The sequence below is a fragment of the Meleagris gallopavo genome, chromosome 8, assembly GCF_000146605.3.
Source record: "Meleagris gallopavo isolate NT-WF06-2002-E0010 breed Aviagen turkey brand Nicholas breeding stock chromosome 8, Turkey_5.1, whole genome shotgun sequence".
NCBI lineage: Eukaryota > Metazoa > Chordata > Aves > Galliformes > Phasianidae > Meleagris > Meleagris gallopavo.
In genome coordinates this window covers 30,727,717-30,744,632 of record NC_015018.2, presented here as the reverse complement: position 1 = coordinate 30,744,632, position 16,916 = coordinate 30,727,717, and the positions used below count along the sequence as shown (strand labels likewise).

At 41.7% G+C, this 16,916-nt stretch overlaps 1 protein-coding gene across 1 annotated transcript in view; it reads left to right on the top strand.

Moving 5' to 3' along the window:
* The first annotated feature begins 3,100 nt into the window (after positions 1-3,100).
* Positions 3,101-16,916, top strand: part of CPXM2 (carboxypeptidase X, M14 family member 2) — a 63,398-nt gene continuing 49,582 nt past the window's right edge. Inside the window, exon 1 of the mRNA XM_003208224.4 lies at positions 3,101-3,751. Coding sequence (XP_003208272.2) covers positions 3,424-3,751 — 328 coding nt within the window. The 5' untranslated portion in view covers positions 3,101-3,423. The remainder of the gene's footprint in view (positions 3,752-16,916) is intronic.

Below are 16,916 nucleotides of genomic sequence, written 5' to 3'. Positions count from 1 at the left end.
CTGGATGCTGCAGGATGCATGCAGCCCAGGTGGATATAATGGACAACTTGTTATCCCTCTCTGTAACCTACACAAGGAACGGGCACTCAAGAAACGTATAAACATTAAATGCAGTTTACTTTGCTCTTCCCAATGTCAGCTTTCTGTTTCCTCTGAGATGCTTTGACCTTGTTGACAACCGGAGTAAATGCTTTATGTGGAAAAAAAACACCAGACTGCTTAAAAACATTCTATTCTCTTCCTCCACTGTGTTCTCCGTGATTTACTACAGACCTGAGAAGGACAGAAACTTTCTGGTGTGCAGAGGAAAAGTTATTTTTAGTCTTGTTTTGTTGCCAAGGTGTATAGAAACCTTATGTGCTACTTCAGGAAGTTACCAGGGAATGGGAATGGAAGGGAGATGCTTGGTTCTTCATCTTTGTTTCCAACCACAAAGCTTTTCTTCAATTAGAAAAAATGATGTGTGTGTTCAATGAGAGGTTGCAGGAGTCACTGTCCAGTTTGAAGAATTAATGAAGGAATGTGTGAACATATATTACGTGGCGTAAATATGGAGACCTTGGACCAGGACATCACTTAGGCACACAACCCTACCTGTCTTTCAGCAAAAATGCATTCCTGAATCAGAGCTCCTTGAAAATGCAGTTGTTGAAGCCAGGCAGGGGGAAGCAAGGCTGAAGCCCACTTCTCCCAGGTCCATTATTAAAGCCATATAATTTCAAACTGGTATAAATGAAACAAAAGTTGGGGAAAAAAAACATCTCAAGGGATAGGAAATATGGAAAAGTGCAGTCTGTTGGGGCAGCGGAAGCTGGAAAGGTTCCTTTCCCAGCAGTGTTGGTGGAGCTGGCTCACAGTACACGGCTTGGAGGAGAAGCCATAACGTTGTAAATAAATACTTTTTGGGAACAGAGGGGGAAACCCCTGCTTGTTTGCTGATAACAGCATGTTTTGATTCACTTCAGAAGAACAAAGATTTAAAGTAAACTGTAGAATAACTTAAACATTGTCATGGCGTTGTTCCAGGAGGGAGGATATGGCCAGCTGCAGTCATTCTGCAAACATATTAGCTTGCTTTATCTCCTTCCATATCAACTCAAGTTTTTAAAAGCAATTGTGATAATTCACAGGCAAAAATAGGGAGCAGCCCTTCTAAAGCTGGAAATATTTCTCTGTTCAACTAATGAGACTTCAGTGAATTTAATACTCCCATGCTGCTCTAAGAAGAAAAAAATATCTCTTTTCTTGTGAGTTGTGTATTGCAAGGATGTTGACTGATGTTAAAAAAAAAAAAAGAAAAAAGAAAAAAAGGAAAAAAAAAAAGAAAAAAGGGTGAAAACTACTTTTCCTTCGGAATACCTAAATTCTGCCCAGAGGCAGTCTTTGGCACTGCAGCATGGGTGCCCTAAAAGCAGAGGCAGACCACAGGTACCCATAGCAGCAACGGCCATTTCTTGGGACTATTCTTTGTATACTGACCAAGTCATAGGAAATACCAATCAGCAGGAAGGACTGAAGTTTGAGAAAAAGAAATGTAGGCAAGATAGGTACAGACATGAGTAGACACATTGGACAACGTCAACACACAGAAATCAGTTATTGGGTACATGGATAGTGAGGTATTGTGATGGGGAACATTTGGCTGCAAATTTGTGTCAGTTGTTACATGTATCAAACAAGTAAAGGCCTGATATTGACTGGAAAATATTTTGCTGTACTACAGTTAGCTATAGTAATGCATCTATGTATATACAGGTATTACACACACCCATTAAAGAGGTCCAAGTCAGATGTGAAATATTGCTGTAATATAACAGGTAAGAAATAACATATTATGTAGTATTATATAATATAAATAGATAAAATGCCTAAAATGATAAGTTGGCTCCATAGAAAAGGTGTCATATTTTAGAACAGTGGATGTGCATGAAAGAAAATACACGATCTTTGCACGCATACATTATTGAAATGTACACATGTAAAGCTGCCAAAAGCAAATAATTTAAAATTGCCCCAAATATATTCCTCAATCTTTAATTAGTATACACATGACTCTATCTTGCATACTTCCTGTTTTGCATGGAAATATAAATAGTCTTCAGTTTCTATGGAACATTTTTTACCACTGCAATGAGTTAAATAATACTTTGCAGCCAAAGCTCCTTTAGTTACCAAAAAAGTAGGTCATTAATGATGACATGGAAAAGCCAAGTTTTCTGCAACTTCTGTAAAGATGTGGAAATCCATACTACTAACCTCAGTTTGGCTGTGCTACAAACAGTAGCAAAACTGTGCAAATTTTCTGCAGCCCGTGCTCTGTCCTCAGAAACTGGGACCAAGGGCTGCATACACAAACTGTGATTGAAAAGGCAGAATAGAGAGTGGAGTAACAGATGTAATGCTTTCTCCTGCATGACTGGGCAACGGGAAGAAATACAATACACATGATGAAAATATAAGCTGGTATTTTCAACACAGGAGAGAGGATTCATATTCCACGTGAGCCAACTGCTGCACATTTCCTTCAGCACTGAATGGTATTTTGGAGGTATGAAGAAGATGAAAGATAAGATTTAATTCCGAGACAAATTGATTCCATTAACAACACTGGGTTGCATGTGTGCAGATGCCAGCACAGTGCATCCTAATCTGCTTGGAAGATGTTTCAGGGAGAACAAAAGTTGGGATCTTGCCAAGAAGAGCGAGGAAAAGGGCTACTGTTGAAACACGTCCTTCCTGGCGTGTCTCCCCTGTACCCCAGGAGATGCCCGTAGCTGGGTACATGCTATGTGTGGATTTGTATTGTTTGGGGCAACCAGGGAAGCTCGGATCTGTTCTAGAGAGGGATGCGAAAACATATTGCAAAAAGGTATATAATCCATCACACGTGGGATGAGGGTGATGAGACGCAGTTCCATTATATGTCAGCGTTTGCCCATGGCTCAGAGTGCCCACCCCATCCTGCATAGCATCTCCCAGGGATGGAAAAACTCTTTTGCTGGGAGGTGAAGGCTTGCTGCCAACTTCACTTTTCTTTGAATAAATGCTCCCTTGGATCAGCTGCACGGGGGACGGCTAAAGGAACTGCAAGGAGATTTCTGTGGAGCTGTGATCTGGGAAGAAAACAACAACAGCAAAGGGAAGCAGCGAGTGTGCCGTGCTGGAGGTCACACCTGCCAAGACAGCATCCTGTCCTGCCTTCTCCAGCGTGTCCATCCATCCGTCTGTCTGGCTGCCGAGCGCGGTGATCACATGCATCCCGCCTGCCCCCTCCCTCCCTCCCAGCCCTGTCCCGCTGCGCTGCACGGCTCCTGCAAACTCGCCCCAAGCAGAGGAACTTTCTGCAGACGGGCTTCTTCATCCCCCTCTGCTTCCCCTCCTGCCAAATAAAGTCTGGGAGCTTTGCTTTAACACTAAAAACTGATGATTGCCCTTAGGAAGAGAAGCTCATGCCCCTCTCAGCTGTTCCCCACTCTCTGTGCCCTCGGGCTGGCCGTGCTGGGGGGTCTGTCCTGGGCTGTCCCCATGGACGAACAGGATTATTATCTGCAAGAGATTAGCAACAGGGATCACTATTACTCCTTTCCATACCCCGGTGAAGAGTATTTTTCTTTCACGGAGCAACCCGGAGAGGAAGGAACTATCCGTGCTTCAGAGCCAGAGGAACACCCAGGGTTCAAACCGAGCAGGAAAGAGTTAAAACCGAAGAAAAGCAGCAAAAAAGGAAAAGCCATTCTTGAACCTCCACCAGGTAACTTTCCACCTCCTCCTCCAGAGCTCGGAGGCTCTGAATCTCACGCTGACTGTGACTTTTAACATTAATGAATATCCCGCTAATGGCAGTCTTGGTACTAATAACAATAATATGCTTGTGGTGGTGATGCTGGCAATGCACTATGTTTAATATCCTGCTGAACAGCTCTACAGAACTTTTACAGGCTTTTTAACCCCTTCCTCGTCAAGGGAAGACTTTTCGGATTGCTAACATTAATTATTTTGCACTCTAGATATGATGGTTTTCCTTCTTAATTGCACTTGACAGCTGGATTGCTGTGAGAGCTGCAGTTCTATGAGCAAATGAGGAGAGACAGATTCTGCAGTGTGGGCTGTCAGTAAACGCTGACACTTCGCTCTGTCCCCAGTTTCTTGAATATAAGAGAAGTTCCTGAGCTGATTTTGTTTGCAGTTGTGACTTTCTTTGAGCTTTTGCTTTAAAGCCCTCCAGAGGAAGATATGTAGACAGAGATTTTCTCTGAAATAGACCGAGTCACAGCAAGCTCACTGTTGTTATCAGCCTGTAAAGCATAGAAATTAAGCGACAACTAAGATTCCTTATTAAAAAAAAGACCACCTGCAATTTCCTTTGTGTTTTCTGCATGTGATTGGCTGAAAATATGCAAGCATTATTAAAATGTGTAGGAGCTGGGTCAGCTGTTGCCAGCCAGTCATTCCCATTAACAGCTAGTTGCACCACCAAATCTCACTTGCTTAGAACTGAGCTCCTCTTTACTTCAGGAAGAAACTTTTCATGGCAACAGCCAGAGCACGGGCATAAAGTTAGTAGTTCAGAGGCACTGCTGCATGCAGAGCAGCAAAACAGAGAGGCAAGAATTGTATAGGCATCAGCTTTTCCTTCTTGTATCTAGCCAATAGAATATACAGAATTTTCAATTGAAGGTTAATGTGGATAGAGATGAATTAGTTTTTGATTCACAAAGATTTTACAATAATAAATAGCGATAAGAAAATATTATCTGTGAAATCTTGAAGCTGTTTGTGGGGCAGCCAGAGATCACAGATGAGAGCAGGACAAGTGCCTTTATGGGGGAGCGGAGACATGAGACATCCATGAGCTTGGCTTCCTCACAGCCCAGCAGCTTTTTGGTCTCAAATACTGCTTATTTTCTATCTAATCTTGGGCACAGTGGATTTTTAAGCTACTGTCTCAGGTACCAGGATTGCTCTTCTTCAGAAGAGTAGAGGCAGCACCAGTTTCCCACCTGTAGAGGAGTATTCTGCAGGTTAGTTCTGCTTTTGCCTTTCCTGTTGGCTTTTTCCCAATTTCCCTGGCACCTTATCTACTCCAGAAAACGCAGTGGCAGCAATGAGGATGGCTTGTAATCTGTGAGGGCAATTTTCATTCATCGGCACAAACAGGTGCCCACCTTGCTGAGCACTTTGCAAGTGCAGAGAAGCAGCAGCTGTACCAATATCACCCTCCTTCACTGTGCATCACTCTTCCTTTCTCAACCTGATTTGTTTAATGCACTGCTGATAAAGCAGCACAAAATTCCAAGTCTATCCACCGCGAGAGCAAACTGAAGTCTTACAGGCATTCTGAACATGGTCATTCCTAACAAGATGGAATCACATTCCTTTTAGACATGGGAAATGATGGAATAAGAAAATTTAAACAAACCTTCCATAAACCCTCACAGAATACACTCCGTTGTGCACTGACCAATGGACTCATGCTGGATTAATCCCTTATTATCTGCTTTTTGCTTTCCACCCTACCTGACTCTGAGTTCAGGGAGATTTTATTTCTATGTTCAGCCCAATGTGCTGAACTCAGCCTCTTCCTCTATCTCAGCATAGATGGGCACAAGGCCAAGTATGGGAGAAACTCATGATGTGCCACCAAATTGCTGGGATCAGCTCAGTTGCTGCTGCTGCCACAGCAGCCATGTACTCTTTTTGACACAGCTCCCACCTACAGGAAGATGTTTTAGAGTCTGTGAGCTTTTGTACTGGTACCACATACAACAGATCCCCTCCACCAAACTTTTGCTCCAGCACATGGAGCCTTGACACCAACTCAACGAGTTGGTTGTTAGACCTGCTATAATATGGTGACATGCAATGCATTTCCTCAGGAGCAGCTGAGCTATTTTAACTGAAATAGCCCTAATAAAACCTATGCAGACACTCAGCAGAGTACGATTACTGTTTGTTGAAGAAGCAAGTAACTGAAGACAGGAGTCATATTCAAAAGGAAGTTTCAGGCAACTTTATCTGAGGAGAGTAATAAAAATTCTGGCTGTAGTATCAGAATTCTTTTCTTTTCCCTCTCCCAAAGACAAGAAAAGATACCACACAGCAGTCTGGCAAGGGCAAAGAGTAGATGTACAGGTCTAAGCAGTGCAGGGACACCAAAGCCCCATGTCGTGTCATTGGGTATCAGTTGGAATACGTGTACATCTGGAACCATGCAGAAGGGACTAAATAAGAAAACATGCCCGTAATTTCTCACATTCGGCCCTTGAGAAGGACAAATAGAAATATTTATGGTGATAACCAAACAGCCATGAACAGCAGCTACAAGTCTGGCTGTGTGAATATGTGTACATGTTGTATATATGCATATACATCCATATGTTTATACGTGTATCCAGAACTGGAATTAATTTACTGGACATGCAATAAACACAAGAATCTGCTTTTTGTGAGGCTCACTGGGAGCCGGGGCATGTGGAATTAGTTATTCTAACAAACAATAGGCTGGCTTGGAGCTGGGATGAAGGAGGCGGAGGGCTGGGGACGTGTGATCTGCCCTTTGGCTGAGCAGCTGGTACTGATCAGCCCAGGCTTGGAAACAAAGCTGAAATCAAACATAGCAGGCTGAAGGATGCAGCTCATAGCAGATAACACAGGCTCAGCTTATTTAAGCTAATTATTAAGTGTGAGAATACAAACATTTCAATCTGTGAAATGTTACGGTGGGAAAAATTCTATGGATGTCAGTGGGGTTGCAATGTCTGTATTTTGTTTTGTTTTTAAAATATAGTTAAGAACCAATATTTGCAAAATACACGATTCAGATAACAGTAACATCAGCCTGCCTTCTTGCCCTGTAGATGACTCGGAAATGAAATGGTACCAGGTCATCCCTGGAAGGTAAACAGTCAGATTGACAGGTTTCTGTATATGCATATTTCAGTTTTCTAATTCCACCTTTGCTTTTTTAGGCCTTGATCCAAAGCCCATTCAAATCAGTGGAAAGAGTCTCATTAACATCAATGTTTTTCTTTTATGAGTTTTTCAATAGAATTTAATAAATGCCATCTCAGCCACCACCTGGGTGGTAAATCCCAACCAGCTCTGTCTGCCTACGGGCCAAAATGTAACCTCAGAGAGGTTTATGGGGCTGAGGTGCCCATGAACACGGCTTATAAATGCTTAAATGCTGCAAATTGCTCTCGATCAGTTCCCACTCTCATTCCTATTGTGCTTGAATTTGCCGCAGTTATCTCTGTAATTATATATTCCTTTACACTTTTGTTGCTTTTCAGCATAGCTATGAAATGATTTTAGAAAGACAATGCTAAAGACATCCTATTCTATATATCTGTTCAAGTCTAAGATTATACCATGCTTTCCAAAATACCATCTACAGAGCTTTCTTTGAGACCACCTATCAGGCTCACAGGGAGTGGAGAACATGGGGATGTACCAAACGTTGGCAAAAATTCTTCCTAGGAAACAAATTTGACTTAGACAATTATACTTGTGCTGATTCGTCTTCTGTCTATACCACAATTCTGATTGCTACTGGAAAATAAAGGAGAGGTGTTCATTTGTATGGCAGAGGTCAGAATGGTTTTTACTGATTTTTTTCACATTCTACAGGTGTTCCATTGCCTGATTTCAGGGCAATCCAAAATATGTCACGATTTTCTTCCTTGTCTGTTTCTTTCCCCAAGTTTGTTGAAACTCTTCAGATGCATCACTCTTCACTTGCCTCATATTTGTTTATTTTTGTGTAATATTGGCACTCACTCAACAACGTCTTTTTTTGTTGTTGTTGTTAGAATTGTTTCTGTATATCTTGCATGGGCCAAGGTCTAGTGGAACCATGTATCAATTTTCAGCATCTGAGATAAGGCAGCCCATGATCCCATCAGACAGAGCTGGGAATAAAAAGATCTCTTTCATCATCACGAAAAGCAGGAGGATGAGCCTGGGGAACTCTGTTTTCTGTCAGGTTTTATGAGGCACGTGGACAAAAGGAAGTTTTAATCCGGTCTGAAAGGAGGTCAAGGAGAGGTGCTTCCTCCCAAGCAAAAATCTGCACAAAGGCAGGTTTTGACCAGATAGGTGCTGAAAGCTGCCTTCATTGGCATGTCCTATCAGTGGCAGGAAGTTAAGAATGCTGGGGGGAAATCGCTGCTCAGCTAGTGTCTGTGGAGGCAAAGAGAGGATAACATGGCCAATGTCATGAGATATTGTAGTGGACATGCAAAGTCACAGCTTGAAGCAGTGATTGAGCACCTGTTGGGAAGGCAGGGCCAACCCAGGGCAGCTCAGGTGCATGCAATACAGTTGAGTGACCAGAAGGGCTGGAGCCAGGATCCACCCCTTCCCAAACCTCATTTAAGGGTTGGCAGTGGAGGCAAGAGGATCTTGTTGGAGCTCCCTGCATACCTGAGGCCTTCTGAAGGTAGGCAGATTTTTTTTTGTTTATTTTTGTGCCTATGGCTTTTGTATTTGAGCAAATTCTTGTTTGCTGTAGGCTGGGACCTTGCTGCTCTGCTGTCGTTGCTGAGTTTTCCATTGCATTACCAATACGAGGCGATAAATGCTTAAGGAGAGTTCAGTGAGTGAATGAAAAGCTGAAACAAAGATGTTAACTGTGGAAAACTGGAAAGGTATTATAATCACAGAATAACTGAGGTTGGAGAAAGCCTCCAGGACCACCAAGTCCAACCCTTTCATGCCTGGAGACTGGTTCCCTCAGTGCTATAACTTCATGGTTTTTAAACATCTCCAGGAACAATGACTCCATCACCTCCCTGGGCAGCCTGCTCATTGATACAGAATGCAAGTGGATATCTGAGGAGGTGTGAAGTTAAGTACTTGACTAGATTGTGGTCTTATAGATAGTTAAAAGGGAACTTGTCCACTCTGGGGAGGAGATGAGAGTGAAAGACATTGAATGGATAACTGAAAGTACATAAGCAAAGGTTTCCAGCTAGAACAGAAGGAAATATAGAAGGAAGAGGTGCTTGTGCTTGCCAGAATTCTGGGGTTTGGGGTGGGATTAGCCGGAGATGAGACTGAATGGGAAAAGGGGAGATTTAAAATGGGTAGGCATGCTTCTAGGGTTAAAGGAAATCTAGGAGCAAGACAGCCATTAAAGTCAGTTTTCTGCAGGCGCTTGTTGAACTTTGCTGGCAAGCTGAAGATGGAGTAATGTCTCAGAGATCCAGTGAGGAAGAAGTCATTAGAAATGTTGGCAAGATGCATTTTAGTGGAATGCCAAAGCTGAAAGCCAGGCAGGGCAGGAGGCTGGCGGGGGTCTGAGAGAGAGCAGTGCCAGCAGCGGCTTTAGGCAATGTGCTAGGGAGCTCGGAGTGGATGGAGAGGGGAGAGATGAGCAGCAGCCAGAATACAGCAGGGATCGGGGGGACAGAGTAGAGGCTTTGGGCTTAGGGAACAGAAGGAGATGGTAAGGGTTATGACTGCACACAGGGGCTGATATGTGAGTGAAGGCTGTTCCGTGGTAGGTGACTTACATAGAAACCAGGAATGCTATCAGTGTTGCTGTTATATAACCCACTGGTATCTTTTGTCTGTAGCCTCGTAACTAGTTCCCATTCCTCAGTAGTCCAGAGAAAGTAAAGCACTCCTGTGACTTTAAAACTTCTGTAATGTAACTTTAAAACTTCCGCTTAAAATTCTTTGATTAGCAAGTTCTAAGAATGAATTTATAGAACCTAGATTCTCTTTGGAATATTTCCCATAGATTTTAATATAACATGTGTCATATCCTAATTGCCAGATGTGACTAGCAAAGCTGAAAACATCTGGCTTTTAATGAGTTTTTTTCATCTATCAACTTCTATTTTCTCCTCCAGAAATACGTAGAAAACATAACAGAACCATTCTGTTTAAGAGCCCATCCTTTAAAGAACGTTACAACAAAAGAGGACAAAGATGACTAGGAATGAATAATGAGCGGGGCCTTCAAAATTGGCCAAAACTTTCTGATTAACCACGTCTCCAATGAATAATATAACATGAGGAAAAAATGTAGAATAAATACATTTGATTATGCTAGAGAAAACCATTTTCTATGATAATTCTCCCAGTAAGCTTCTCTGAATTCAAACTAATTTTTAAGGTGAAAAAACAGCTCTTTAGAAGAAGGATGATTTCACTGAATAGATTTTAATAATATGAACCTGAGCCTAGACCTGTTCCTGAAATACCAACGTTTTATGAGTTACTTGTTATTTGAGCTCATTCTTGTTTTTAAAGTTATTCTCTGCTTATTGAGCTGGTTAGAGGGGTTCACTCTAAAGGCTCACAATCAAACCTCAATTATTTTTTGGTTTTGGCAGGCAGACTTCTGTCAGCTAGGTGGACTTAGGAACTATCAAAAAGATAAAGTAGTGGAATTTGAAGGTATGGTGCAGAAGTCATTTCTTGAATTTTTATAATCTGAGCCTTTTCTTTCTGGAGTTTTTGAGCCTTGCCCGATTCCTTGTCTACACAAGAAATGGACTCCTGGATTCACTGTCTAGGAATAGAGTTGAAATGTGACTGACATATTTACACAGAATAGCTGCTTGTGATTACATTAATACGATAATGCAAAGCATGCAATGGATCTGCACCTTCATGACGTTATGGCTTTTGGTATTGCTTGTTTTATAGCGTGCAGCTCTTTGAAATAAATGTACAAATATATGCTCTTATCACTCACTTTTGCTTATTCATGGGGAAAAAACAGATGAACAAAAAAACCCCAAAGTTCTGATGCAGCTGAAATTTAAAATCAAATGATTACCCACGCAAAACACTCCCATAGCCTTCACTCAGCTCAGACATTTCCCAAGAGAAAACAGAGGGATAGTAATAATCAGCCATGTTAGGTGCAGGCACCTTCAATTTTTCTGTACCTGGGAGATATCTTAGTGGATGGTTTGGTCCTTCTTAATTCAATAAGCCATGAGTTGAAGGGAGTCTGTTTTGGATTTGGCCATAGCCATGGTTGGTTGTAGCCGTCATATCTGTGCAGTTAGGTCTCTAATGTAGAAGTTAACTCTCAAAAACTTGCCTGAACACACTATCCGTGCCATGACAAGAAGAAAGGAAGTGGGAAAAGGGAAATAACAGGACACTCTGGGTGGTTGCTGTGTGTCGGAAGAGCTGGAGCACAACCAGAGAGGAGCAAGGCGTTTTATTCTCTGTGCAGTCAACAGGCAGTGCTAAATCAATTTGACAGGTGTAAAAGGAAGAGCGTTTCTCTTTTTTACTCAAAGCTAAAGATGGGCAACAACAAAAAAAGGTGAGAAAAACAAGAGGGGAATAAAAAAAATGCCAGATGGTGACTTGGAGAGTCAGTGTGCCTATGAAGACATCAGAGGAAGTGTGTGAGGATCATTTAAAGCATCGATACTTGGTACAGTTGATAATCTCTCTGTCTCTGTTTGAATTAAATTATAAAGCATGTTCTGGAGACTGAGATATCTAACTCTTCTTTTAGACATACAATAATTCCTTTCTGTGGGATAACGCTGATATTGGGAAGTAAGGATTTGTACTGTGTTATTATAGCATAAATGGAGACAAGATAAGGTTTTTATTCTTCATTTCCACTGTGAAATACATCATTTTTCTTAAACAAAAGGCTTTAGTGTGGCTGTCTGATTCTGGAGTGGTGTTTAAAGGAGCTGTCTTATATTCAGCCAGGTTCCCATTTATATTGTAAAATATATCTTACAATAATGTCTTCTAAAAAATTATACAAAATACTGATATTTCTGAATTGGAGGAGCATGTTTTACATTGGGAAGAGTGAACGACTTCATACTCTGACAGATAAGTGAACTGTAAATCCTCATTGCATTGTCTGTGTCAGGCTGAGCCTCAGTGCACCCACTGGGATTTGATATTGCAGAAGGTTGCAGCAAAGCTGGCATACTAGACCATAGCGAACTCCAGTAACTATTAGTCACAGCTGAAATGGAATATCTGATTATCTCATCCATTATTAGTGAGTACAGATATCAAAATAATTATCAGGTCTGAATTTCTCACCCTTTGAGTCCTACTACGTTTTTTTCTTCACGTTTGCAAATGTTATCACAAATGCAGTACCTTTCTTGACTTTTGTTCTTGTTGGCTCTGCAAGATTGATTCCTCTATCTGGAACCTAAAAGGGAACCTGATAGGGAACCTCAAAAACCCAACTTGACTTTCAGATTTTTCTTTCTCTATGAAGACGTCCAGTAGTTCTGTGGTCTTTGCTGTCATCACGTTTGCCTTTTCACCGTTTCCTCATATGAACTCTGGAGAGCAAAGCAATCTCCTTCCCGGCCTCGTTTCAATGGAAGTTCTGTTGACAAGAGAGTAGAGAGCGAGGCCAAGTAGCTCCTGATTCCAACACATCTGAGATTTCCTGTAAGCTGCCTGATTGCACTAATCATTGTGGTGTGCTGGGAGACGTGGAGTTTGAAATGAGAGCAACTGAAAACCATCTCTTCCAACCTTTCCCAGAAATGAGAGTATTCTTATGTTTTCTTCTGAGAGGCTGTATTTTATGGTGATAGGTTTATGGCTCTGCTTTACAGTCAGGGTGCTCCTAAAACCTCTGTCTTATGAAGGGAAAAGTTCAAATTTTCTTTAAGAAGTTATTTCAAATCTGGATGTGAATGCTCCCTTACCTATGCTCTTACTAGTGAGCCTAATGCCCTCTTATGGCTTTCACTCCTTTTCCCCAAGATAATTTTCAAAAGTGTCATGAGTTTGTTCAATGCACAGAACAGAGGATTTCTGGACTCTAGAACTGAGTTCACCCCTTCTGAAGACTTTCATTGACCTACAGCAGAAACTTTGGTTTCAGCCAAAAGCCTTTTACATGTGGTTGCCTGAAGTAGAACTTAATCAGAAAATTCATATTGTCGAGGGCTTTGGTGTTTTTTTTGTTTGTTTCCTACATACTGAGAAGTTACAAAACACACTTCAGAAACAGAATGAAATTTGCCAACATGCACTGGATGGCAAGTACTCCCAAAGATAGACCCAATCTTATCCTACCAAGTGCTCAATCCACACTCTTAAGTGCTTCAAATTTCAAGCCAAAATTCCACTCAAAACTCTGCCAAAAGTATATCTGGGTTGTGAATGGCCTGCAGGTATGGAATTTCCCAGAGTGAACTTGGACTCTGATATGGTCCTGGGTGCACGTGGCCTAACAGCGTGGTGCCTACCCTAGTCCTCAGTGTGTTTTGCTCGGCACAGATTAGGAGGCTTCTCTTAAGGTGGGTTGAGAGTGATGTTAGTAAATATAGGGCTGATGTGAGGGATGGATGAACAGCCAGAGGCAGTCCTAGCCAGGGCCCTGGGCATATCACAAGATGAAGAGAAGAATTCCTTATAGGTATTAGGTCAGATGTGTTACCCTTAGGCTCCTCTACATAGTTTTGGATCCCATTGGAGGACTGCAGTCCAGATGTCTTCCAGGCTCCCTTCAGAAGCATCTCACATCTGGCTCAGTTCCTTCACATCAGGTATTCCATCAGTAAGTGTAATTGACAAAAAGAGGCTCCCAAAATCTTATTTCTCTCTTGTAGAGGAACAGATGATTGAGAAATCGTATAGAGATGCAAAGAGCTTTGAGTCTTCTTCTAAAGACCTTTGCTTGTGCTGCCGTAGTGAGGTACTACAGAGACCCAGAGATGGGTGGGATGCACACAGCTCGGGAGAAAATGGGACTGAGATAAATTCTTCTGAAGTCACAAGGAATAGCATCTGTTCTGTCTGAATGATCAAATTGTTCATTTATTTAAAAAAAAAGTAAATATGAAGGTTAATATACTCTAAATCTTTTTTTTTTCTTCTCTGCAAAGTTCTTGCTTGGTACCTAGGATCTGGAAACTCTATAAAGAAAAAAGGATGATCTCTGCTTGCAAGCAACAGTTCAAGTCCACAGTGAACAAAGAACAAGACTCTCATCCAGCAAATGAATGCATTCAGTGTTATTTTAAGCTATTAAATGAAAAGGAGGAAAAAATTCTTGTGGATCTACTTTCTAAATAATCCAAATCATGACAAAGGCTAGTAATATGTGGAATGCAAACTGCTGTAGACACATCTGAATTGTTTGACATTGCTAATAATATGCAGAAAGCAAATATATACTTTATGTTTTTAATGCTTGGATGCCAGTCAAATGGCAATGACTGAGAGAGTCCATACGCTCTTCTGAGAGGGCTAGAATGGGAAACCTTTCAAAGTGTAATTAAAATGCTAGGATGAAAGTTATGCAGCTAAAATGCCACTGAGATCTTTGAAAGCATGGAGAGAAAATAGCATACAACTGTTTTTCTGCAAAACTTCCTTATTTCTATTCATTAATTCTGAACTAATTTTTTTCCTCCCAATTAACGAGTTGAAAAACAATTTGTTATGCTCATGGAAGCTTGCCTTGAAACTTTTTCTATTCCACTGCTTTCCAACTGCAGAATTCCTATGCCCACTAAATGCTTCTAGCTCCTGTGGGTGGCTGGGAGGGTGGACGCTCTATGGCAGTGACTGATTTACTGATAAATCCCAGATCGTGGCCTGAACGTTTCACATCAGCACATTCAATCTTTGCATTTGAAAAGAGTCTGTTGGAAACACTGTGGAATACTGCTACTGTGAGACTTGTGTGAGTAGTATCTATTAGGGACGAGCAGTATATACTGGGATTTGTCTGAATGCATTCCAAGGATCCAAAGGATAGTAAGGGCATGTCTTTTAGTGTGAGCCTTAAAGAAGAACGTATGTATGCACGCATACAATTTTAAACTCATGAAAAACTTGTATTTGATGTCATTTGAAGACTCTGACACACTCAGCTTTGCATCATGGAGCCTTCCTATGTGCCAAAGATCTGGCCTGTGATTAAGTGCCTTTTCTGGACCAGAGCAGTGTTTTTAAACAAAGCAGAGAAGATGTTTAGACAGAATGAATTTTGGGAAACTTTTTGTGGGCTGCACAAAGCTGCGAGTTCATAGGAAGCTGGAATAAGGTGGAAGGACCTCTGGACACTCAGCCATTTGGATTGGAGAGGTGCCCACTGTTTGAGATGTTTGTCTGAACCTTGGTTGAACTATTTCAGCTCCTTTACTTTCTAGCATGGATCTGGAGCTTTGTAAGAGCCTCCCTGCAAAACCTCTCCAATCCGTTCAGAAAAACGGAGTGCCATGCCTTTCAGCATTTCTGCAGGCAGGAAGACCAGAGGTCTGTAAAAATGTTGAGCCCTCAACATTTACAAGATATCAGTGGAACTCTTAAGATCACAGAATCCTGGTACTTGGTCTTGAAGCATTTTTTCCTTTAACTTCACTAAGTTGTTTATTTCATGGCTAGCTTAAGGGCGGATAGAGATGGGGAGATGCAATGGATGGCCCACAGTGTGTTTGAACTCTGCTTTCAGGGTGCACCAGCTGGGACATAGGGTATGCTAAAGGAAGGGAGAAAGCTTTGTTATGAGTTCCTAAATGTTTTTAGGATTTCCAGTTGTAGCCAAAGGACGTCCATTGTTCTGTGAGTGCTCCTGGCAAATTTCTCATCCCATCACTAAAAGTGTTTCCATGTTCAAGACTCTAATTGTATGAACTATTTCTGATGTTCTAGTATGGTATTAGAGCTAAGCTTGGAGGGGAGGAAAAAAAAAAAGAAAAGGAAAAAATTCACCAGAAAGAATAATTAAGTAAAGAGCAAACAAGTCAACTGAATTTATTTTTTTTTCTTCTACCGTGCTCAGGAAAATACAAACATTCCTTCTTAAGGGCTGGGAAGGAGCACGTGGTTTGAAATCAGGTTAAATGTAAACACATAACTTTCTTTCCAAATCATTGTCTGAGAAACAGCTCCAGGCACTACGGTGACTCCTATGCTTTTTGAGGAGAGTTTGCTCTTACTAATTCTTCGTATTATTTCATAAATAGTAGTAACAACAGATGTGATTTTGGGGAAAAAATGTGTAAATGTCTAAGCTCCCTGCTAGAGCAGACACACCGTGTCTCCGTAACACCGAGCCTTACTCTGTAAAAAAAGGTTTTAAAACCAAGTTGGATGGATTTTAGGTATTTCCTGTCACAGGCTCTCTATATAGGTCAAGTATTCAGCCCAGATGTGCAACCTGGAGGAGGGCTGGGCTGCAGCTGAGAGCAGCCTGCATGGGGTGATGGCTCACAAACAAACCAGTGAGCATTCCCATCACTCCATGATGGTTCCTCGTGATGGGCAGCCCCACTGTTGCTGCTGTAGGAAGAGGGACAGCTCAGTGCAGGGAGATGCTGCATGTACAGTTAGGTGCTGGGGTGATGATGGTTGGCTCTGCTGAGTTGCCCAGCCCACCTTTGGGAATCTTTTTGCTTTGTGCATGGAGATGTGTTTGCAGTTATGTGTTTGACAACACAGAGGGGAAGGGGATTTTAATGCCGCTTATTGGCCACATATCCCTTGGAAAGACTTAAAACTGGCAGCGATTTGTTTTTCATAAATCAACAGAGGAAGAATGACTCTTAAGAAAAGTGGTCACAGGTATCATTACAGACACAGAATACTTCTACGTTCTGTTGGTAAATGTGTATTTTTAGTTTTAATCGTGAAAAAAAATGAAAGCTGACATTTCAACTCACAGTTAAGATGACTAATGACTGTCTGCTGCCTAGAGGCACTGCTCCTACTGCTCCATGGTGCTGGCACTGAAGCTTGCTGGCTCCCACCGAGAGCTAAGTCAGAGAGCTAAACTGGTAGAAAACAGCCCTCTCTGGAACCCAAAAGTGAATAGCAGAGTGATTCTATCTTCATCACTTGTTCACTTGGCTTAGGCCTTAGACTGCTTCATCAAAGGAAGCTAATGCATCTGTTTTGAGATCATATTCAGCATACTTTCCATCTTTTTGGAATGTCAA